Consider the following 24,123-nt stretch of genomic DNA (forward strand, 5'->3'; position numbering starts at 1 on the left):
TCGGATTCTGCCATCTGCTGATGAACAATATTATTACAATTGTTTCGTTTTAGATATGTATGTATAAAAAGAAAAAAAACTTTGTTTATTTGAGCTCATACAAATACAACTTTCAAGGTTTCATCACATCTCTGATCTTGACTGACTGCCAGAAGAACGCTCCCGCTGTACTGATGGTCGTCCTCGTGCAGCGGTGCATTGTGGGATCGCTCTCCGTGTTTGCCTCAGTTGATCAAGATGGCCGCGAATATTTTGTGGAGGGGTTGGAGTTGAATACACGCTGCACTCGGAGCGATTGTGATGTTGAGAGACCAGATTTATTCGTCCGCATCAGAACATCTTTAGAAGTAAGCTGTCAAAACATTAATCACGCTTCTTCCGCCCCGATCGCGCTTGATCGATCGCTGTTAGGCCAGTTAGCCGCGCTGCTAACAGCTCCGGGGAGGGACGGAAGGGGTTTCTGGTAAACAAGCTAAATCAGTGCAGTCCCGATATCCTAAATACTCCCTCGCATTTGATTATGCAACAAACAACCGTTAAGTAAAATCCGCCCGTGTCTTCGAAATGTCAGACTGTGGTTAGCTGCTGCAGCTAGGCTAACTAGTTACTCAGCTCTCTCCTGCCATTAACGTTACTCCACATGACGGTTACTGCAAGGTTACACGATATACTGCTCTCACTCTGCCTTAAGCGCACCGATCATCAACTCACTTTATTCCTGGCCATTAGGTCTGTGTTCGTTCGTTTTAAAATGAACCGTGGGAGATTGGCTATGTGTGTGTGCAAGGCTGAAGTTGTTTGTGCACTGTCATACCCCCTGCGTGCCCCGTGATGCACGTTAGGTTCGTGTTTACCAACACTACAGTGTTTCTCAATCATCTTGAGCAGTTATGATCAGTAGTTAGTAGGGTCGTTTTTATTTTTGAAAGAACTGCCCTTTTTATCCGTCGTTACTAAGTGAACTGTTCACAGTCATCTGTGGATATTGTTTGTACAGCAGTATGTGTGTGAGTGACCGTTCTCTGTTCATCTGCAGGATTGCTACCTGACCACCTTTTGGTCTCTTTGAGCTCAGAGCCGCAGAAGAGTGTGATATTGGAAACTTTAAGCAAGTCTAATGTAAGTTTCTTTGTTTATACCCGTGTTTTCATGAGTGTCCTTGCTTGTCTTGACTGACTTTCAAACTTATGCTGAATGGTAAGATTTTTGTGTGTGTTCCTTTCAAATTTTCTCCACAAGCATAGCTAGTTTCCAGATTACTGACTCTATTTTGCAGTTTGCATTAAAGGGATAGTTCACCAAAAAATGAACATGCTGTCATTTACTCGCCCTTCACTTGTTCCTGTATGAGGTTCTACTGATATTTTGAATAATGTTGGTAACCAAATGGTTGACAGTAGCCATTGACTTCCATAGTATTTTTGTCTATAGAAGTCAATGGCTCTCAACTGTTTGGTTACCAGCATTCTTCAAAATATCATCTTTTGTGTTCAGCAGAAGAAAGAAATTCATACAGGTTTGGAACTACTTGACGGTGAGCAAATAATGACAGATTTTCGGTTTTGGTTGAACTGTCAAATTCTTGATAATCATGAAGGTATGGTCACACAAATACCATCGCTGGGCGGCATTTTGCAGGCGAAATCCATAAATTTCGACAGGAATCCACACAATCAGGAATGTCACGTGAGGGTGAAAAAGTTCCCCACGTTTGGTCACGTGAATTTGCCACATTGACCAACAGGAAGCTTTTTGGTTTGAAAGTGTGAACAGTGATTTATGCGTTTCTGCACTATTCACAATGAACTTTTTCTCCTGCATAATTGTGCTGATCTTTTGCTAAAGTGACCGCACCTTAAGAGTTCTTCAAAAAGGAATAATTACTGGTTGAAAAAGCACCATTAACCACATTGGTTAATAAAATCATGTTTACAGTAAAACACTTGGAAGTACAGAATGAGCATAAAATATGCATTATTTTAAAAGACCTCAACATTAATATGTGTTGACATTACATTGGTGATACTTATCCATAAGTCCATCCACCTAGAAAAGTCTAATTCCAAAAAGCATAATTTAAGTATTAGAGGTCAAATAATTAGCAGTTTTTGATGAATAATCATGGTAAAGCTGTAATAAATATATAAGCTTCATATATGATTTTAAACCCCAAGAAAGGCTGACTCCATTTACTACTTATGTTTTGTAAGTATTACTGATTTGTATTTATTTATTATAATTTTTTTTTGTAAACTGAGAAATGAGTGACTTATTTTGTGCTTTGTTCAATATTATGGCACAAATGCTGTCAAAAGAGCAACTTGTTGAACCTGAAACATTTTGGGTGCCTTTATATTGGAATGATATCACATCAATGATTTTTATATGAAGACACAAATGTGCATTGAATGTTTTCTATTGTGACAGATCAGTGCATGGTATTTTGTTTTTTGTTTTTTTCCCGTGCATAAAGAATTTTGTAGGCATGGTCTAACAATGTGTAGCTGCATTTTATATATTTAAATCATCGTTTGAGATTAATAATTCTCTTTAAAAAATTGAAGTATAATGCTTGCTTTTTTCATCATTTTGAATGTATTTTCATGTGCACATGCAAAAGTCAACATGTTTTGATGGCTTTTGAGAAATTCAAATGGATGGGTTTATTTGAGATTGATTAGTAGAGAAATACTTGCACTGTTGTGAACTTATTTTCGGGATTGAACCATACTAATCCCCCTGCTGTCCTGTTTGAATGTCTGATACAGGAAGCGAGCGGCTGCAAAGCATTTAATTGAGCGCTACTACCACCAGTTAACAGAGGGCTGTGGAAATGAGGCCTGCACGAATGAGGCTTGTGGCTCTTCTCCGGATTTCCAGCGCATGGATAACAATGCAGCGGCCATCAAGGCCCTGGAGTTATATAAGAATAATGCCAAACTGTGTGATCCTCATCCCTCTAAGAAAGGAGCCAGTTCAGCCTTCCCGGAGAACAGTGCCAAAGGAGCTCACAACTTCTCTGCTTGCAGCAACGGGAAGATGAACCATAAGGGCCTACCACCCACAAGGGAGGACTTTAGAGGTGAACAGCATTGTCACAATTGCAGAATTAGTATTATTTCATGATTTATTTTTATTTATTTTTTTAGAAAATGATCAGGAAAGGAGCATATGCACAATGTAATTTCTAAATGTGACCCTGGACCACAAAACCAGTCATAAGGGTCAATTTTTTGAAATTGAGATTTATACATCATCTGAAAGCTGAATAAATTAACTTCCTATTGATGTTACTTTAGTATAGGGACAATATTTGGCCGAGATGCAACTATTTGAAAATCTGGAATCTGTGGGTGCAAAAGAATCGAAATATTGAGAAAATCGCCTTTAAAGTTGTCCAAATGAAGTTCTTAGCAATGCATATTATATTTACGGTTGGAAATTAACACAATATCTTCATAGAACATGATCTTTACTTAATATTCTAATGATTTTTGTTATAAAAATTTTGATACCACAAATGTGCTATTGAATACACTTTTAAACTTTGAATATTAATATGTATTTAGTATATATCACAAATTTAATCATTAAAGTGTTACATCAAGTATTTTTCAATTAAGTAAATTAGAATCTAAGCATAGTTTTTTCCCAAATTCCAATTTTTAACTCCTTTGACTTTTTCTGAAAGTTAAAAACAAAAAGAGGCCTGAACACTATGAAGGTGGGGAAAAAAGCAAGTTTGACATAGAAAGAAAACTTTACTGAGGAGCAGCTAATGTTTCTGTCACAACATGATCTTCTTGAATCCAATTTCGATTTACTTTCTGAATCATACCTTTGACTTACTTTCCATGCAAATGTTTACATATTCTTTACCATGTTCTTCGGCAGATCTGGATTACTTGACTGAGGAGAAGGTGTATGAAATCCTGAGCCTCTGCAGTGAGACCGAGGACTATTCTCCTCTAATCCGTGTCATCGGTAGGGTTTTCTCTAGCGCGGAGAGTCTGGTCCAGAGTTTCCGCAAGGAGAAACAACACACCAAGGAAGAGCTCAAGTCCCTTCAGGCCAAGGACGAGGACAAAGATGAAGATGAGAAAGAAACGGCCTCTGGTTCGTCCACAGCCATGGAGGTGGAACCCGAAGCCTCGGCGTCAAGTGGAGACGGGCCATCTCACGGAGAGAACAACGTCCAGAAGTTTGGTCCCGTCGAGGTTTCTGTAGACATTGATGCAGTAAGAAGAGTGTACGACAAACTATTATCGAACGAGAAGATTGAAGCAGCATTCCTCAATGCGTTAGTCTACCTGTCGCCCAACGTAGAGTGTGACCTCACCTATCACAATGTGTACGCCGCCGACCCTAATTACCTGAACGTCTTCATCATCATCATGGAGAACAGTAACCTCCACAGTCCAGAATACTTAGAAATCGCCCTGCCGCAATTCTGCAAGGCAATGAGCAAGCTACCTCTTCCGGCTCTGGCCAAGCTTGCGTGGTTGTGGTCGCAGTACGGCACAGACCAGATCCGACGTCTGATTGAGACGTTCCAGCAGCTTATTACCTACACGGTCATCAGCAACGAGTTCAGCAGTGACAACCTGGTCAACGAGGATGATGGTGTGGTGGCAGCCACCAAGTGCTTGAAAATCGTCTACTATGCAAATGTGCTGGGCGGCGACCTAGACACGGATCACAACGAGGAGGAGGACGACGAACCGATCCCGGAGTCCAGCGAGCTGACCCTGCAGGAGCTGCTTGGTGAGGAACGACGCAATAAGAAAGGCCCTCGGGTGGATCCGCTGGAGACGGAACTGGGTATTCGTTCCTCGGACTGTCGAAAGCCCCTCATCCCCTTCGAGGAGTTCATCAACGAACCGCTCAATGAGGTGCTGGAAATGGACAAAGACTACACCTTCTTCAAGGTGGAGACAGAAAGCAAGTTCTCCTTTATGACCTGCCCGTTCATTCTTAACGCTGTGACTAAGAATCTAGGCCTGTACTACGACAACCGGATCCGGATGTACAGCGAGCGCAGGATTACAGCCCTCTACAGTTTAGTGCAGGGACAACAGCTGAACCCTTACCTGCGACTCAAAGTACGCAGAGACCACATCATAGATGATGCTCTTGTCAGGGTAGGTCCCGAAGAGCTTGCAAAGATGAATGTTGTTTCATAGTGATTTCTTCTGTATTATTTATCATTTGTGAAGATCATGCGTGATGAACATGTGATTGGTTTTAGTTGGAGATGATTGCCATGGAAAACCCAGCAGACCTGAAGAAACAGCTGTATGTGGAGTTTGAGGGTGAGCAGGGAGTAGATGAAGGAGGAGTATCCAAAGAGTTCTTTCAACTGGTCGTAGAGGAGATCTTTAACCCTGATATAGGTAATTATCATCAATTATTTCCTTCTTGACTTATTTAATATACTCTTTGGCTTTTCTACTTATCCTAATGTGAAGCCTAATCAGTTTAATTTCTATTTATTGATACTGGAATGGATAATACACTATTTGTATGCGCTAGTAGGCTTAATGTGCCTCTCAGAACTTGTTTTATTGATATTGATGATCTTATTGATTCAGTGAGTGTGAGATGAGGATCTGTTTCTCTTTCTGTTTCACCCCCTCAGGCATGTTTACCTATGATGAAAGCACAAAACTTTTCTGGTTCAACCCTTCATCGCTTGAAAATGAAGGCCAGTTCACCTTGATAGGCATCGTCCTGGGCTTAGCTATCTACAATAATTGCATTCTCGATGTGCACTTCCCTATGGTGATTTACAGAAAACTAATGGGAAAGAAAGGAACATTTAGAGACCTTGCAGACTCTCATCCGGTAATACTTGCCTGGTTACATTTATGTATGTTATTCAGCATTCCTAGTCTAACCTTTTTTTTTTTTTTTTAGAAATAAAATACAAAATTATTTCAACAGACATTATTTCAGTCTTCAGTGCTACATCATTCTAATATGTTGATTTGGTGCTCAAGAAACATTTCTTATTGTTATCAATGTTGAAACAGCTGTGCTGCGTAATATTTTTATGGAAACCATGATACTTTCTTTGATAAATTTTTTGTTACAATGTTACCAAACTTTTGAACAGTAGTGTACATGTTTTGAAGCTTCCACTTGTGTGAACAATTAAACTACACTTTACAAATAGTGGCGTGTACATTTTTCACATGCAGATAAACTTAATTGTAGATTCAGATCCTGCTGAATCCAACAAGACAGTATGTAAGAGCACATCTTCTGTTAACATGCCCTTATATTAATGATAAAGGATTTTTGGATCGCTTGAAACATAAGCTCATTGTTTTCCACAGCATTTCAACATCATGTTGTACATTGACTATGAATTTACAAAGAGCGATAATTTAGCTTTATTGCAAAATAGGAGTGCATGTCCTGTTCTCATATTGGAGGCATGCTTCTAAGCAGCTGTCTGTTTGCACTTGTACAGGATACAGGCGGATTTAGGGCAGAGATTGTGCCTGGGTGGAGATTTAGGCAGGTACATCAGCACTTTAGTGACAGACCCTGTCATTATGACTTGAGCACATGGTGTCTGCTCATCAAAATATTTGGGGCGAGTTGATTCATGCTCGGTCAAATAGCAATTATGCAGGATTGGCAGAAAACCTAGCTGTATCAGTGCATCTCTACTGAAAACGTTTATATATAATGGTTCTGATCATCTGTTTCTTCAGGTTCTTTATCAGAGTCTGAAGGATCTGCTGAAGTATGAAGGTAATGTGGAAGAAGACATGATGATTACCTTCCAGATCTCACAAACAGACCTGTTTGGAAACCCACTAATGTACGATTTAAAGGAAGGAGGGGATAAAATCCCAGTTACCAATGAGAACAGAAAGGTTAGTCCACTTTAAGAAGAAATGTCCGGAATTAAATTAATTCATTCAACATTTGAAAACACAAACATGTTCGTATCTGCCAGTATACACATAACACTAAGTGGGTCTCTGCAGGATTTTGTGGCACTCTATGCAGAGTACATGCTGAACAAAAGTGTGGAGAAACAGTTCAAGGCCTTCAGAAGAGGGTTCCACATGGTCACTAATGAATCTCCGCTGAAGTATCTGTTTCGACCGGAGGAAATTGAGCTGCTAATATGTGGTAGCAGGGTGCGTTGGCTATGGATTATTACCTACTTCCAGGCTGTTCTTACACATGTGGCACAGCCATAGATATAAACCCATACCTTTGTGTTTTTCTCATGCAGAATCTTGACTTCCTAGCACTTGAAGAGAGTACAGAATATGATGGTGGATACAACAAAGACTCTTGCATTATTAAGTATGTGGATGCTTATTAAAATAATTTCATTATGTATATTAAAGTTTTTAATGTTGTGTGGATTATTATTTTCTTTATGACAGAATAGTTACTAGTAGTGATCGGCTGATATTTGACCATTTGAGGTTTTTAGCAGTTTGTTTCTCCAGTTACAAAACCTACTGACAACCATGTCAATGGATAATAAATAGGTTTTCTGGTAGTAATTGTATTTCAGGTGTTTCAGGACTAAATGTTGTGCAAGATGTGCATTAAGTTAATGATTCATTTTTATGCGAGCATTTAATTTGTCATTAAGTAATTAATTTAATTTGTCTTGTTTAATTGTGTTACATTACGCATCAGCCAACCTAATCTCCAGATATTCACATCAGCATTTACAAGCACAATATCAGTCGACCACTAGTTATTAATACTGCTTCCCATGTCAGATTAAAAGTGTATTTAAAATAATATTTTTGAAACTCATCAGGGATTTCTGGGAGACAGTGCACTCATTTGGGCAGGAGCAGAAGAGGCTGTTTCTTCAGTTCACAACAGGCACAGATAGAGCTCCAGTTGGAGGTTTAGGCAAACTCAAGATGATTATTGCCAAAAATGGCCCCGACTCAGACAGGTAAACTCACATACACTGTTGCTCGATAATGAGTTCAGGTTTTAAATAGATCATGTATCAGATCGATTCAATTTGAAATCAGAATACATTTTTTACTTTAAAGAAAGTGAGATGTGGGCAGTGGAACGGGGAGAAAAAATGCAAGGTCTTGAGACACTTTTCCTGAAAATAATGTCATAATGCAGTAATCTTAATGGTTCTTTAATGCTTTTTTTCTATATATATTTATCCAGTGCTTTTGTTTTTGTAGCACTTTATTTTATTTTTTTTATTCTTGCTCAAATCAAGTAAACCTGTTTCTTAGTGTTTTTAAAAAAGCATCAATTAGCATAGTTATGCATATTCTTCAGATGCAATGATGTATTGCATTCTTTTTATTAACCAGCATTCAAGTATACATGTGTAACTACACTTTTACCACATGTAAATGTCATTGTATATCTACATCTCTACAGTAATAAATATGCAACGTTTTCTCAAAGTAATACGCTCTTCCTCTCTCCTATGGTCAGGTTACCCACCTCTCATACTTGCTTCAACGTGCTGCTCCTCCCTGAATACTCCACCAAGGAGAAACTTAGAGAGAGACTCCTTAAAGCCATCACTTACGCCAAAGGCTTCGGCATGCTCTGAGGCACCAGGATCTGCAAAAGAACTCGCTCTCCCTCAGAGCTCTCATTTGTGAGTCAACGGAGCATTCAGCTACATCGACAAATTAAAGTAAATATCAAGTTTAAATGTAAGACAACGTGAAATGGGTTAAAATGGAAAAGTTCTGGTGACCGTGTGCCTGTGCCTAAATAGTAGATAAAACCACACTGGACTCTTGGCTCTCTCTCTCCCTCTTATGTAAGTGTTAAGGTTCCCTTTTTGTATGCACTGAGAAATAGCGTTATTTATTTTAAGGGATGAAATCTCTTGTCTGCCAGGAAATCCACTCACTTTTTGCTTTCGTAGTCATGAAACGGAGAGACGGTTAGAAGTTTTCAACACCTGCAGGACTGATCACCATCTAAACTTAACAAGATCAAAGGGAGGAAGTGGAACTTTATTGATGTATTATGGTTGAACTGTGAAAGTGCACTTAACTCAATATTCAGAATGTCTCTTAGGGTTGTTGGTTTTTTTTTTCTGTTTTGGGTCTGCCCTTTGACATTTTTTGGCTTGTGTTTCATAGGTCTTCCCTAGTCCATTTGCATTTGCAGCAGTGCTTTCAAAGGTACAGAGCAGCTCCAGTCTCAATTTCGTGTCCAGGAATCTGTATTTATTGAGGAACTGCATTGTTTGTAATGCCGCTTGGTGAGTTGTGCTGCTCTTTTATGGCCAGTGTTCTGCATTTCGCTTCAGAGCCGGCACTTTCTCTCTTGCACAGAATTGATCTGTTTGCTAAAATCAATCCACGCTCATGGTGCACTCCTGATAAAAACGAGTAGTGTTACAAAAGAGATCTAACCTTCCCATAAACCTCTCTCAAAGGCTTCCTACAAGTGTTTTGTTTTCTGTTATATCTGTCTTGTTTTAATTCAGGATGGCAGACTTTTAGTCGGTGAATGCTAATTGACAGTGCCCCATGAAGAAACTGTTTCTGTTTTAGTAGCTTTTTTTTTTTGCTCTGCAGTGTCTCGCCCTATACTGTTGGATGAACATGAGGGGAAATTGGCACAAATTGTACCACTATCTTGTCGTGCCAAACATTTATGCTGAGAATCGCCGCTCCGGTTAGTCCAGGCATAGCTGGAAAACCCACTTTAGCGATGCCCTCTACACTTTTTATTTTTCCTTTTCCCCTCTTGCATATTAAATGTGACTGTGGTTTGTTCCACTGCTGATGGCGCTAACATAAAAGGGGGAAACAGAACTTGATATTGAGAATGACAACATTTGATTGTTTCAAGTTATTCTTAAATAAATTCAAAACTGAAAAAACAAACCAAGTGTGAAAATGTGATGATGAGATTGTGTGATTTCAACTTTTGGGTCTTTTGTGGTGTCACACAATTTAGAAGTTTATACACAATATTTTACACATTTCTAATGTAAAATATACACAACATTTAAACCTATTCAATACCACATTGAAGCCAAAATACTTTGCTTAACTTTTTATAAACTAAGATTTTAGTCACTTTAGGATTCAGTCGCCTGGTGTTTAGCATCAAACTGGTACTTACTTTATAAAAATTAATAATTTACACGGTTTAACCTTTTCTCTACGAGTACAGTTTGTGGTCCCTAAGATGATATACACATACAATACATGCCTAGAATATTGAGAATTTCGAGTCCAGTTTTGTTTACATAGTCCAACTAAATAATATTACTTTTAAATGAAACACTCTTAAGCAAACAACATTGTTAGAACATTTATTAAAGAACACATTTTGGGTCCTCTTGGATAATATACTAAAACGTTTTGGCTTGTGTTTGGGATGATTTTAGCTTTGTCCATGTTGAGTTGTTTTTCGAACAACGCTATTAGCCATATTATTAAAATAATGTAATTGTTTAATGAGCAGAATCAGAACGTCGTCATAGCAACTAAATATTAATTTAGAATATGTTATCATACTCATTGCTGTAAATCAACAATTAGAGTATTATTTCTTCTGAGTCTGACCTAAAAATGTAGACCTCATCCAGTACAAAGTGCCTTTTTTGGCCACGTTTTTGACATGGGCTACAACACAAAGATAAATTACTGTTTAAAAGTAGCCAAAGATATAATACCGAGTACATTTATTCAGCAATGATGTATTCAATTTATCAATAAATGTAAAGACATTTATAATGTTTATGAATCAGCACTGATCACAATATGAAATGTTTTTTGCACACCAAATCAGCATATTAGAATGATTTCTAAAAGATCATGTGACACTGAAGACTGTGGTAATGATGCTGAAAATTCAGCGCTGCATCACTGGAATAAATTACATTTTAAAGTAAATTCAAATAGAAAATGGTTATTTAAAATTGTAATAATATTTTAGGCTATTACTGTAAATATAAATGCATCCTGGGGAAGCTTAAGACACATCTTTTAAAAAATACTAGTACTGTCAAACGATTAATCGCATCCAAAATAAGTTTTTGTTTACATTATGTATGTGAGCTGTGTATATTATGTATATATAAATACACGCACATGCATGTATGTATTTCAGAAAAATCGATATATTAAATATGTTTATAATAAATTATATGAATATAAATATAGACGTAAATATTTTCAAAATATATACTGTATGTGTGTGTATTTATATATACATAATAAATATACACCGAACACACACACACACATTATGCAAACAAAAACTTTTATTTTGGATGCGATTAATCGTTTAACAGCACTATAAAATACTAAAACATAAAAAAAATTTAAAAAAAACTCTTCAATGGTAGTTCTGTCATCTGAGCTGCTCTTACTGCACATATTGAATAAATATAACATCAGCATTACATTTCAACACATATATAATATATGGCAATTAGTACAACATCGTCATGTAAAACTTATAAATAAATATAAACAGTTTAAAAGTAATGTACTATGTTAAGAAATATCTACATGGATAGGAAACCCCTTTAACCCCAATGTCTATCTGTTGACTATTTTGTCTTCTTCTCTTCTTCTTTTTTGTCCTTAACAACCTCAGACAGATCTTCCACCCGAAGTGTTTTCACTTTGCTCTCCATGTTTGTGATCCTCTGTTTCATCTTGCTCTGGTAGGATGTGTATTCTCCCGTAAGCTTGGCAAACTTGCCAGTCATAACTTCAAGGTTGTTCTCTAGGCGGTGAATCTTCTCTTCCAGATCTTTGGGATCAGCACCAGCACTTGCAACTGCCTCATCAAGAAGGTTGTCCTTCCTTAAGATGGCCTTTCCTTTCTCCTCCAGGGCTTTTTTGGCTTCTGGGTATTCAGTAAGCGCTTCCACAAGGTCATCTTTAGACAGCGCAAAGAGGTCCGAATAGCCGACGCTACGAATGTTCGCCGTTCTTCTGTTTCCGGCCTTACTACCTTTGATTCCAAGGATACTGATCTCTCCAAAGTAAGCGCCGTCACTGAGCACCACAAACTGCGTGACACCATCATCAGCCACCACAGCAAGCTTTCCTTCTTTGATGATGTACATTTCTCGACCAATGTCACCCTTTTTACATATGTAATCTCCGGGACTGAACACCTGAGGCTGCAGCTTCAACACTAACTCGATAAGAAGTCCAGCTTCACAATCCTGGAAGATTCGCACCTTCTTCAGTGTGTCTAAATGGACATTGATGGCTATTTCAGCTTTGAGCTTGTCTGGAAGGTTCTTCAGGACTTCCTTCTCATCGCAGGTTTTCTTCTCCGTCCAAAGGTAGTCAAACCATTTGATGACCCTGGCCTCCAAGTCTTTGCTGACCTTCCGGAACTGCATGTACTGCTTGATGGAGTCGATCTTGGCCTGAAAATCAGCACGAGAAGCGTTCATGTTGGAGATCATGGCGCCGACGTTACCGACGATGGTAGCGAAAATCAACACTCCGATGAGGAAGTCCATAACGACAAACAAGTATTCAATGTCTCTAACAGGTGGTGGTGTTTCTCCGATGGTGGTGAGAGTAAGAGTGGACCAGTACAGACAGTAGATGTATTTTCTGGCCAAGCGGCCGTATTCTGGATGGCTGATGTTTGGATATACCCACGTGTCAGTCCCAAAACCAATCGTTTTGGAAATGGCAAAGAAAATACAAGCATTCCAGTGAATAATAATCAGGATGTAAAGTACGAGGTTGCTGATGCGGAAAATGTTCGGGTAGTTTGTTCGGGTTTCTGTGCGGTCGAAGAACTCGAAGAGACGTGCCATTTTGAAAAGGCGGTTGAAGCGAAGTTCTGGGTTGTTGAAGCCCACTTTTAGCATTATTAAATCCGTCGGGATCATTGAAATCATGTCGTATTTAAACTGTGGGATTTTCCTGTAATGATCCATCAACTTCTTAGAGTCTTTGACAAGGAGACCCTGCTCCAAGAAGCCTGAAAAAAAAAACAGAATAAAAGTTCAACAAGATTATAGTATCTAGTAGACTAGATTGTTAAAGTTTTGATTCTGAAAGAAGTTTCTAATGCTCACCAAGGCTGCATTTATTACAGTAGAGCAGTATTTATTGCGAAATATTATTACAATTTAAAATAAATATTTCTATAATAATATATTTTATAAATGTAATATATTCCTGTGATGGAAACCTTTTTCAGGAACCATTACTGTAGTATTCAGTGTCATATAATCCTTTAAAAATCATTCTAATATGCTGATTATCAGCTTTCAAAATAGTTGTGCTTACACAGTTTGATACATTTTTTTTTTCAGGATTCTTTGATGAATAGAAATTTCAAGAACAGCATTTTTGTTTTTTAATTATTTGAATGGTAGTGTATTCATATTTAAATATATAATGTATATATTATATCAATATGTTTAACATTTAATAGTACATATTAAAAATGATATTAAATATTCCTGTAAAATCCGCATACCTGTTCTTGATCTGACAAATGTGTCTACATAATAGATTACATCGGAGGTATAGTCCATGATGATCCAAAGGATTGTGTAAGAGTTCTGAAGCTCATTGAAACAGGCCCTAAAGAAATATACACAATGAAGCACATGCCACATCTGAAGTCATTGATTTCATGAGAGATTCTGCATGAACAGACCTTGTCACCAGCATCATCAGGTTGTAAAACACTGGGGCTGCTATAACTGAAAGCCATCTGTAATACTTGTCTGAGGCTGGGTCCATGATCCATACTTCTTTCCTAAAACACATATGAGATTACCGTCTGGCCACTTTCTAATATGAACACCTACTAAATCACAGCATTCATCTGTGAATAATCAATATCATTATCTGATTATTAGTACTAAAACTGCTATCTTTAAAATTTATTTTGTGGTATACTCACGGCGGAGGAGGAGCATCTTTCTTTTTATCATCTTTCTTATCCTTATTTTCATCCTTTTTCTCATCTTTTTTCTCGTCCTTTTCATCCTTTTTCTCATCTTTTTTCTCTTCCTTTTCATCCTTTTTCTCATCTTTTTTCTCTTCCTTATCTTTTTTCTCTTCCTTCTTGTCTTGATCTTTTTTCTCATCTTTTTTTATTTCATCCATTTTGTCCTCCTTTTTGCTGAAGGTAACATTTTGGGTTGTTTTTATTTGAATTAGCTTGTGAACTAGTCTGGTATCTAAGGGTCACTAGTGTGAACTAAAACTAGTAAACACTCATGTTATCCTGCAGAGGGCAGCATTAACACTACCAATATCCACTGAACACTATTAAGGAAATGTACCAAACATGTCATCTGTTGTTATTAATTTCATATTTGAGAAATTATTTTTAGCATTCATTTATTATTTAGGATTCTAAAATCTAGTATCTATCACATCCACGTATTATTTTTCTGTCATTTATAAAGCACTAAGTAAGGGTTTATATCTGGAGGAGCCATTTCTACATGGTACTTACTCATCTGTGTTGTTGCAGTTGTTCATATTGTAAGCTGCCAGAGCCCAGTGATTGGCTTTTCTTAATGAGCAAAAGGCATTCATTTTTGTTATTATTGTGGAGTACATTTTGAGGGATCTGATTCTAGGACAACAACTCTATAGATTCTATAGTTCATCACTACTGCTGATTTATTATCTATATCTATAGTGAAAAACTGTTTCTATTCTAGTTATTGTGATACTGTTTTATCTAAAGTAGGATTTCTACATGGAAATTGACATACTGTTTTTGGATTTTGATTTAATTGAATGAATCCTAAGCTCTGTGATCTGTTTTATGAATCATCTGCACACAGATATACTGTATTTTTGCACAGATGCAGCATGATTCTCTACATGATTCTTCAAGCCTCCGCATTATACCAAAGGCATCTTTGTCTATACAAAGAAACTGTACAGAAAATCTTTCTTAACTTACTTCCTCTTATGAGGCCTGTCAGGAAGGCCTATAGAGGATCGGGCATTACTTCCTCGGCTAGATAAGTCTTTGAGGTCAGGTCCGCGGAATCGCTCTAAAAAGGAGTCGGGACGCTCAACCTCTCTGTGAAGCCTGTGTGATGCCCAGTTCCTCAGCATTACCGGAAACTGGGTGAGCCTGGGAGACCGAAAGATGTCAAACAGAAACACTTCCAAGCTCTTTATACAGTATGTAGCTTTCTGTTCAAGCAATGTCAAATGCACACTTAACTTGTTCAAATTGTGTGCAGTTTTGTTGATGAGTGTGGATCTGTGTATGGTAAAATCAGATGTGTTAATGACTGATGCTGAGTATGCATTTGACTTGCTTTAGTGGTAATCACGGTTCACATGGTAAACTATGTTAAAGCTTTGGTTTAGATGGTCTTGGTGTTACCTTGCCATAGCCCCAGCGCCTGTGAAAGAGTTTCTCCTGGATTCCTGAAACTGGCTGGTTGCAGAAGAAATTATCCCCTGCATGTCAGAGGAATTGTCCTCACAAAGAGAATGTGCCCTAAGAAAAGTTTGGGGTTAATCATGTTTCAAAAAGACCATCTATTGAAACTAAGCTGCAGAAATAGCAAAACAGCAGAACTTTTTAAAAAAAAATGCAAGAATGTTCTCCAAATTACAAAGTGTACGTTCTACAAAGTTTAGGACTTGCAGCTCCATATATTTTCCTGAAGAATCCAAACATTCAGATTTTAGCTAATTTTGTTAAACAAAATACCAGACCATTTCAATCTAAACTTAACTGTTTTAGCTGAATTTTTCAGCATTTATTGTTTTGTGAACTTGTCACAATGTAATGCAGATTTGCAAAAAAAAAAGCTTAAAAAAAAAAAGTTATTATAGAATGGGGGAAGTCATAAATATATTTGACCTGACAACAAACCCACATCCTGAGCTTGACAGCTTCCTGTTTCATTTGCGAAGAGGTCGTGGTTTCAGAAATATTACAGTTTGGAAAAATTTAAGTCTGGAAATCTGTTTTCCATTAGGTGCGAAAATCATGAACACAGTAAGTGATGCTCAAAAAGAAAGAAAAAAAGATTAAAAATGTACAATATGACCCCCTTAAGGTCGTCTTGTTATTCTAACCTGCTTGCACTTTTTTCAGTCTGGTCCAGTTCATCTTCAGAGGCTTGGACCGAGAGCCTGTGTCTGGATGGGTAGGATTGCTCTGTACAAATCTTCGCCATTCTCTTTCTTCTCTTTGCCTATTCTAGGCATCCAGCACTTGATAAGACATATCAAACAAAGGACCACACCATAACAAAAGACCATGAATTATTAAACATTTAAATCATGTATTTGATCCTAGAAATTATGCTCAAAAGCATAATGTTAGGAGGCTTTCAATGGGCTGCCATTATCTCAGATAGTAACGTATCGGTTGAACCCACGGTTCGGTGGAATTAAAATCTGAAGAGATTACAAGAACCTGTTATTGACTTGATCTCTGCAAACCGTTTTCACACCGACAGCACTGCCATCTGAACAAATCGCCTAAAAATACTTGCTGCGTAAACACTAAACAAGATCAGTGGCCCATCTCGCTGGTAGATCTTGACCCAGATGTACTTTAAAGGCAATTCGAGCCACCATGTAGACAGAACTCTTAGAAAGTGTGACTGTATATAGCAAGAATTAGTTGACTTTTGGTTAAACTAAGAGGTCAATTGATTTGAAAAAATAATGTTTATTTGTTCATATGGCAAGAAATTGGACAAAAATTACAACAAATTTCCTAACCCAGTTATACACCACATCTTTAATGGTCTTTGGCCAAAAGGGCGATGCTGTGCTTTCTCTATCTAATTATGTTTAGTTTTATCGTATTGTTGAGGGAAGATTAGTGTAATTAGTCTAACACCACCAAAGCTATTTGTGTAATCTATTCCAAATCCAGAACGATGCTAATACTGAGGACACAGCAGCTCCGCAGGCCTGATTTCCACCCACAGGGTTCTGTCATCTGAGGAGACCCCAATGCCCACCCTAAATAAATCAACACTCTGACATGCCCAGTGTAGCCTTTCTTTCTATAATTTGTACTGCCATCACACATTTAACAGAGACAAACCATCTGTTATTTTATTTCAAATGCTTAGTGTTTATGCTAAATCATATAAATTAAAAGTAAATGAACTGTGTATTTCTTTCATTTAAGATTCATATTCATAAAGGTGGCTAGTTTTTACAGTATATGTTTTATGTACATTGGCACTGTAATGTAAAGTGTCACTGTTGCGTCACTAAACGGTTTAGTTGGAAAGCTGAGCGCCAGAAACGCTCTGACTAGAGGGAATCTTGTCAACTCATTTACATTTGTTACGAACCTTAGTTATTAATAATAATACGTTATCCAATATTTCAGTGTCTTGACGACTTATCGTCTCATCGACAAATTCTTTCGGAAACACCAACGGGCAACAAATAAGTATTCGTATGGGAAATTACCAGCACTTTCATAGCATTTTTATATTTACATCATTTAGCTACACTACAGTAACCATGAAATCTATTAAACTTACCTGCGAAGCAATAATATTTAGTAGTCCGACAGATTTAGGGCAGCAGTTTCAAAGAGAATTCCTGTTCAAGTTGTTGCTCTTTGGTTGAAGCAATTGGTGATCCTGCTCAATGTTATGTAAAATCCCATCTTTAAAGAACTAATTTGAGTTTGCATTTTTGGCCGTCAGTTTTCACCCACTTTTGCTGCCATTACCTGTCTTCTTTAGACTGAGATTCTTAGATGTCCAAATTTTTCATAGATTGCTAATGGATGCGTTCAGAAGTCCTCAGCTCCTCAGATGACTGACAGCTCCGAGCTATCGATGTGGACGTGGGCGGAGCCTAGTGCTCCTCTTCTCATTAATATTCATTAGCAATGAAAAATGGCAATTTTTACAACCGACTGAAACATAATGTTAATGTTTGTGATTCCTCTGTTATTTATTTATTTATCTTTAGGGCAAAATTTATAGAAATTATGTCGTATTTAGTTATTTTTATAATGATATATTGTAGGCTAATTTATACAATTAAAACAATTACATTACATAAAATATGTTATTCATTATCTTTATTTATATTTGTATAACTGCATTGTGAGAACACCTTTTCTTTGCTGCCAGGCAGTATTTTTGTCCTGATGAACCAGCACTTTCAGAGATTAGTGATCCACTGAAAAAAAAAGTGGCAAGCATTGGTGGCACTATACCGATATCACCAACTCTGGCATCAACATGGTCGTCCCAGCCATGCTAATGAGACCTGAGAAATCCTTAAGGCAATCTGCGGAGCTGCATCATTAATCCCAGATTAGGCCTGAGCACCTATCTGAGCCACCTAATACTCTTTCTTGGCCTCGGCCCTTTAAATACTATGTGTGCATCAGTTAAACTGGGCTGACTTCACGTAGCACGTTTAGTACATGGTTTTGCATTTTTCTTAAAATGGACTGGGACCAAAGAGTACAGAAGCTAAAGGCAGAATGAAAACTCAGACATAATCTCAAGGGAGCTCAGTGTTTTAAATTGGGTGTGAGATGAGACAGAAAGAGTAAAAGAGAAACCGATATATCAAAAATACAAACAAGTAATATAAAATATAGAAGCATTTGCAAACATAACTCTCATGTCTCCTGCCAAAAGCATATTATTAAGTGCCCCTAATAAGGACTAAGCTGCCCTTTAACATCTGCCATCTGTCACAGTCACAGATCTCCAAAAGATTTGTATTTAAGTGAATACAAAATCTGAAAAGGTTCATCATGCCATTTTTTTTATGAAAAAATAACCTGTTGTAGTTAGTTTCAATAGCTAATAAACTGTAACTGCCCCACATTATTATCCTATTATTATTATAGGTTTGCTTTTGCCCCATTTGTACTAACTTAAAGACAACACTGAATATGTTTATATATTTTTATGTGGGATTCAGATATGAATTTCATATATTTGTTTCAGAAGAAACACTGTAGATCCTTAATTAATAACCTGATTCATTACTTTGAAAAGACATAGGCAAATCATGAATATCAGGCTTTGTAAACATTTGTCAAACAGTACACTATTTTTCACACGTCTTTCAAGGGAAGAATATAACATACATAATACAGTTTACAGAATATGGTATAATATCTGGCACAGCCCTTCAGTCAGAAACCAATCAATCTTCAGCTAAATGTTTTTCTGACATTCCACCAATCTGTTTAATGCAGTCCAGGTCTTATGCGTAGTCCTTTTTTCTTTGATCTCTGAGGAAGCTAAGTGTCTTCGACTCAGCTGCTTTAAAGCTCTTCATGTCATTGGGACATTGAGTGGCAGAGGCAGAATGTTGCTGCTGCAGCCTTTATGGAAATAACATGATGTAACTACAAAAATAAATAAATTATACTAATGCAATCTCTCTATAGTCACACAGCTTTGACTGATGCTATCATTATAGATTATGGGCTAATGCCTATTTGCTTTTCACACAGGTTCCATAATTTGCTGGCTAATTGTCCAGATTTGCATAATACCCCTAAAAAGACTCTATTTGCTGCTTAATGCAGCCTAACTAGAGTACTGGTTTGGCACAAATGTTATATTACTGCAGCCTCTGTTTACACTCAGATTAAGACAACACCTATCCCAACCTTTTCCAACTATTTTATTTGTTAACTATTGGGTAATGTGTAACTGATCTAAAATGCACATTTTGTCTACTGTATTCCAGACAACTGTTGAACTGTGGACTCAATAAACAGATACTCAACTATATGTGACCCTGGACCACAAAAGCAGTCTTAAGTCACTGGGATATATTTGTAGCAATAGCCAAAAATACATTGTATGGGACAAAATGATACATGTTTCTTTTATGCCAAAAATCATTAGGATATTAAGTAAAGATTATGATCCATGAAGATATTTTGTAAATTTCCTACCGTAAATATATTAAAACTTAATTTTGATTAGTAATATGCATTGCTAAGAACTTAATTTGGACAGCTTTAAAGGCAATTTTCTCAGTATTTAGATTTTTTTGCACCCTCAGATTCCAGATTTTCAAATAGGCTAGTTGTATCTCAGCCAAATATTATCCTATCCTAACAAAACCATACATCAATGGAAAGCAAATGACCCTTATGGCTGGTTTTGTGGTCCTGGGTCACATATATAATTGAAAATGAAAGGGAAAGTTCACCCAAAAAAAACAAGAACATTCATTTACTCACCCTCATGTCGTTCCAAACCTGTATGCATTTATTTCTTCTGATATTTTGAGGAATGTTGGTAAAGAAACAGTTTTGGTTCTCCTTGACTTCTATTGTGTGGAAAAAAAATTAAAATGGAAATCAATGGGAACCAAAAATGTTTCGAAACTGAACATTCTTCAAATGTGTTCAGCACAAGAAAGAAATGCATAAAGGTTTGAAACAAGGGCAAATGACAGAATCTTTAGTTATGGTCAGACTATCCCTTTAAGGTAATAATTGTGAATTCATTTAATCATGATAATAAAACTATCACAGTCATGTACAGAAACGTTCGGCTCAATTAAAAGCCTCTTAGCTCACACAGCCAGAAGGTAAAGGTAATCACTGTCTCTAAACACCTCCGTCCTCCTCAGCCTGTCTCTCTCTCTTTCTCGGCCACTCACTCATCATAGTTGCAAGGTTGCTTTCACCCTATGCGCTGCTGTAACTTTTTTGTGTTGTGTAACCAGCTTCACTCAATATCATTACAAATGACAGCCATACACCCACATTCCTGCTGCAATCAACAGATTTGAAACTCCATGTGAACTGAACCTGATATTTTTAAAAGTTTGATATTTTTAAAAGTTTATGCATTTTTGGAAACTGTAGCCTAATAATGTTAAATAAATAAATAAATGAGATGAATATTTCAGGGGGGTGGGGGGACTGCACTGTGGAGCTGTTTACAATGCCATTGTACATTTCGGTATACTACAAAACACTGCATTAATTAGAAATGCAGTGAGGCACAAACACAGCATAAATGAGAAAGAGTGTGCTGTAAAACCAGTTCATTAGAGTCACTAGTAATCAGATACTGTAATATGGCTGGCAGAGATGTGGAACTAAAAGAATGAAACAAAACCACTAACACAAACACAGGGAACACGAGGGACAGGAGCATGAACATGAAGCATTGTTGGAGTTGTAAGTTTAATACAAGCAATATAATGTTAGCATCTGTCTTTCAAATGCACATCTTTCCTGTACCCTGATCACCTGTTCTGATTGTCACTGTTAATGTGTTGCTAGACTTTGAAGAGAACAGCTTTGACCCGGAGCATTAAACACTGTTATCCTGTTCTGCTCTACATCTCCTACAGAATCAGATCATCCATCAGCCTGTTCTTTTCAAGTGATTCTTCTCTGAATACGCAGCTCACAACTTTTACCTGCACATCATTTTACAGCTCACATCTGTGTACCGGTTAAACATTTATTCTAAAATCGTGATTAGAATATTCCTACATGTTAAGCAGCAAATTCATGTTTTTGCTGTTGTCCCCATGCTGGAATTGCTTATTGTTCTTCATTTATTTCAGTTTTTCTTTTAAATAATTGATTCATTTGGACATACAAAGATTTAAACTTTTCTATTAAAGTGGATATTTTACTTCAGATTTATCAAAAATAGAATATTGGCAAAATTTTGTTGACATTATTCATACATCACTGGAATAGGAACAATTTCTAGTATCAGTTCCATGTGCACAAGATGTTAAGCAGCAGTTAGCTAGCCATACCAGACCTGAAGTACAGTCAATATTACTGATAATTAAAAGAAAATTCACAATTCACAATAATCCAAAAGTAAAGTCCACATGACTTCAGTCCATCAATTAACACAAAGCTGCATGTTTGTAAGAAACAAACTGACAAAATACGAGTCCATAATAATGCTTCCTCCAGTGAAAAGCTCCGTCCCCTGTTGTCCTTTCAACTCAAAATCCAGCAACATATTTGTTTAGAATTGTTTTGGACTGTTCTGGTAATTTATCCGAGTATATTTATCTGACGAGGCAACTTTTTCACTGGAGGAAAAAATATTTGATCCCCTGCTGATTTTGTACGTTTGCCCCCTGACAAAGAAATGATCAGTCTATAATTTTAAGTCTATAATGGTAGGTTTATTTGAACAGTGAGAGACAGGATAACAACAACAACAAAAAAATCCAGAAAAACGCATTTCAAAAAAGTTCTAAATTGATTTGGATTTTAATGAGTGAAATAAGTATTTGACCCCTTCGCAAAACATGATTTAGTACTTGGTGGCGAAACCCTTGTTGACAATCACAGAGGTCAGACGTTTCTCGTAGTAGGCCACCAGGTTTGCACACATCTCAGGAGGGATCTTGTCCCACTCCTCTTTGCAGATCCTCTCCAAGTCATTAATGTTTCGAGGCTGACGTTTGGCAGCTCGAACCTTCAGCTCCCTCCACAGATTTTCTTTGGGATTAAGGTTTGGAGACTGGCTAGGCTACTCCATTTAATGTTCTTTTTCTTGAGCCACTCCTTTCTTGCCTTGGCCGTGTGTTTTGGGCCATTGTCATGCTGGAATACCCAGCATGATTACAAACACCTGGCTTTTCACTTCACAAGACAGCAATTGATCATCTGGAGTTGTGTTGAATACTTGTCAAATATTGCAACATATTTATTAGTTGTTTGGACTGTCATTCGGACGGCACCCATTCACTGCAGAGGATCTGTTGGTGAAGAAGTGATGTAACCATAAATTTCTCCAAATCTGTTCTGAAGAAGAAACACATTTATCTACTGATGGCCTGAGGGTGAATCAATTTTCAGAAAATTTTCATTTTGGGGTAAATTATTCCTTTGAATCTTTCGCTGAATTAGGAGATCTAATATGTTCATTGTTGCAATGGTACACCTAGGTGTTTTGGTGTTTCCATGCAAACCTCAATGTGACAGCTTACCCTCATTCGACGGACTTGCTGATTACAACAACAGCGTTCTTCGGGTGATGAGATGTTGCCATGGCAACCATAAGGCTTGTGTGCTCACCTGCTTCAACCTTCCCACAGCAGCAAAAATGAACCCATCAGGAATTAATTTCAGCTAGGCTGATTAGAAGGCTGCAGTTAAGGCTTTGAAAATATTTTGGATTTCACAACACAGAGAATGAATATCTAGATTATAATGACATTTAGGAGACCTTAGCGTGAATAGATTGTAATTTCTAAAATAAAATAAATCCCATGCTGTGTGTGCTTGTTTAAGAAATATAGTATCAAAACATAACATTATACTAACGTCATGTCAAGTGAAAACATCAAGTCTGTTTCAGACCTTACACTCAAACTACACAATGTAATTGTATCTTCAGATGCCAAAGGAGTTGGGTCTTTTGACTCTTTTTGAGGCCAACAAGAACCACCGACCCCGATATAGGTGAAATGATGAAGGAATTAATGTAATCATGCCAATCACTCTGCATTTCAAATTCAAGTGGACAGTAATTGCAGTGAAGTGTTGTGTGTGTGGAGGTGGGTGTGTGTGTTACCCTAATCCTAGCCTCTCTCTTGTTCTTGTGTCCTGATTACTCCTGCGGTGATTGTGTTTTGAACAATCTCTCAGAAGAGCGCTGAAGTGGTGGACAGAGGCAAGAGCAATGTCAGATCTCTTAACATCCGCACGGCACCACGTCTTTCCATTGTCACAGCAATCTTTAAAATAATATTATTTACAGCACAAAATGGAGAAATTAGGCACTTCAGGGATAAAGGTGACTCTTTTCTTGACTTCACAGCTCAATATATGTTAAAGGAATTGTTCACCCAGAAACAAATATTTTCTCAGGCTGTCCATGAGTTAATGTAGATGAGTTTGTTTGTTCATCAGAACAGATTTGGAGAAATTTAGCATTACATCCCTTGCTCAGCAATGGATCCTCTTAAATGAAAGGGTGCCATCAAAATGAGAGTTCAAACAGCTGATTTAAAAAAAATAACACTGTTACTGTTTTCAATTGTAAACACTTCTCTCCGGATTCAGAGGAGACAACTTTATTACTGGAGAAAGCAATATGGATAGAGGACTTGTATTTTAGCCAGCCCAGAACAACAGTTTGAAGCTAAAATCATATTGCGTTTCTTGCAAACACACAGCTTTCAG

General features: G+C 37.3%; 2 protein-coding genes across 8 annotated transcripts; one reads left to right on the top strand and one right to left on the bottom strand.

Moving 5' to 3' along the window:
• Window positions 1-195: 195 nt before the first annotated feature.
• Window positions 196-9,884, top strand: LOC306845052 (ubiquitin-protein ligase E3A-like). Of its 4 annotated transcripts, none has more exons than XR_013781956.1 (13): window positions 196-347; window positions 1,037-1,119; window positions 2,769-3,082; window positions 3,895-5,141; window positions 5,249-5,393; window positions 5,639-5,844; window positions 6,723-6,887; window positions 7,002-7,157; window positions 7,256-7,329; window positions 7,802-7,945; window positions 8,458-8,665; window positions 9,123-9,244; window positions 9,564-9,884. XR_013781956.1 is itself a non-coding variant. In XM_079377584.1 (12 exons), coding segments are annotated over exons 2-11 (2,574 nt in total). In that variant the 5' UTR covers window positions 196-347; window positions 1,037-1,117; the 3' UTR covers window positions 8,579-8,626; window positions 9,123-9,865. The 4 variants fall into 4 exon arrangements, 2 of the variants coding, with proteins under 2 accessions (XP_079233710.1, XP_079233709.1); XR_013781957.1 differs by having other exon boundaries at window positions 8,458-8,626; window positions 9,564-9,883; XM_079377584.1 differs by having other exon boundaries at window positions 8,458-8,626; window positions 9,123-9,865.
• A 1,359-nt stretch (window positions 9,885-11,243) lies between these two features.
• LOC306844698 (cyclic nucleotide-gated channel cone photoreceptor subunit alpha-like) lies at window positions 11,244-17,793 on the bottom strand. 4 transcript variants are annotated; one of them, XM_079377021.1, is made up of 9 exons: window positions 17,492-17,790; window positions 16,056-16,193; window positions 15,352-15,468; window positions 14,917-15,093; window positions 14,458-14,517; window positions 13,897-14,118; window positions 13,648-13,749; window positions 13,465-13,571; window positions 11,244-12,960 (listed from the first exon to the last, which is right to left on the bottom strand). In XM_079377021.1, the coding sequence occupies exons 2-9, from the start codon at window positions 16,154-16,156 to the stop codon at window positions 11,555-11,557; spliced, it is 2,292 nt and encodes a 763-aa protein (XP_079233147.1). In that variant the 5' UTR covers window positions 16,157-16,193; window positions 17,492-17,790; the 3' UTR covers window positions 11,244-11,554. The 4 variants fall into 4 exon arrangements, with proteins under 4 accessions (XP_079233147.1, XP_079233149.1, XP_079233148.1 ...); XM_079377023.1 differs by lacking the exon at window positions 14,917-15,093 and having other exon boundaries at window positions 11,248-12,960; window positions 17,492-17,785; XM_079377022.1 differs by lacking the exons at window positions 13,897-14,118; window positions 14,458-14,517 and having other exon boundaries at window positions 11,248-12,960; window positions 14,917-15,225; window positions 17,492-17,768.
• Window positions 17,794-24,123: the final 6,330 nt, after the last annotated feature.

Source organism: Barbus barbus (assembly GCF_936440315.1).
Source record: "Barbus barbus genome assembly, chromosome: 25".
In the NCBI taxonomy this organism is placed as follows: Eukaryota; Metazoa; Chordata; class Actinopteri; order Cypriniformes; family Cyprinidae; genus Barbus; species Barbus barbus.

What these genes read in the sequence shown, in the direction of transcription:
- LOC306845052 (XM_079377583.1), top strand. An exon ending in CACAAGGGAGGACTTTAGAG is followed by an intron (nt 3,083 to 3,894) that starts GTGAACAGCATT and finishes GTTCTTCGGCAG; the next exon opens with ATCTGGATTACTTGACTGAG. An exon ending in AAAGACTCTTGCATTATTAA is followed by an intron (nt 7,330 to 7,801) that starts GTATGTGGATGC and finishes GAAACTCATCAG; the next exon opens with GGATTTCTGGGAGACAGTGC.
- LOC306844698 (XM_079377021.1), bottom strand. Translation starts at nt 16,156, where the DNA reads ATGGCGAAGATTTGTACAGAGCAATCCTACCCATCCAGACACAGGCTC. An exon ending in ACTGAAAAAAGTGCAAGCAG is followed by an intron (nt 15,469 to 16,055) that starts GTTAGAATAACA and finishes AACTTTTCTTAG; the next exon opens with GGCACATTCTCTTTGTGAGG. An exon ending in GACAGGCCTCATAAGAGGAA is followed by an intron (nt 14,518 to 14,916) that starts GTAAGTTAAGAA and finishes TTGCTCATTAAG; the next exon opens with AAAAGCCAATCACTGGGCTC.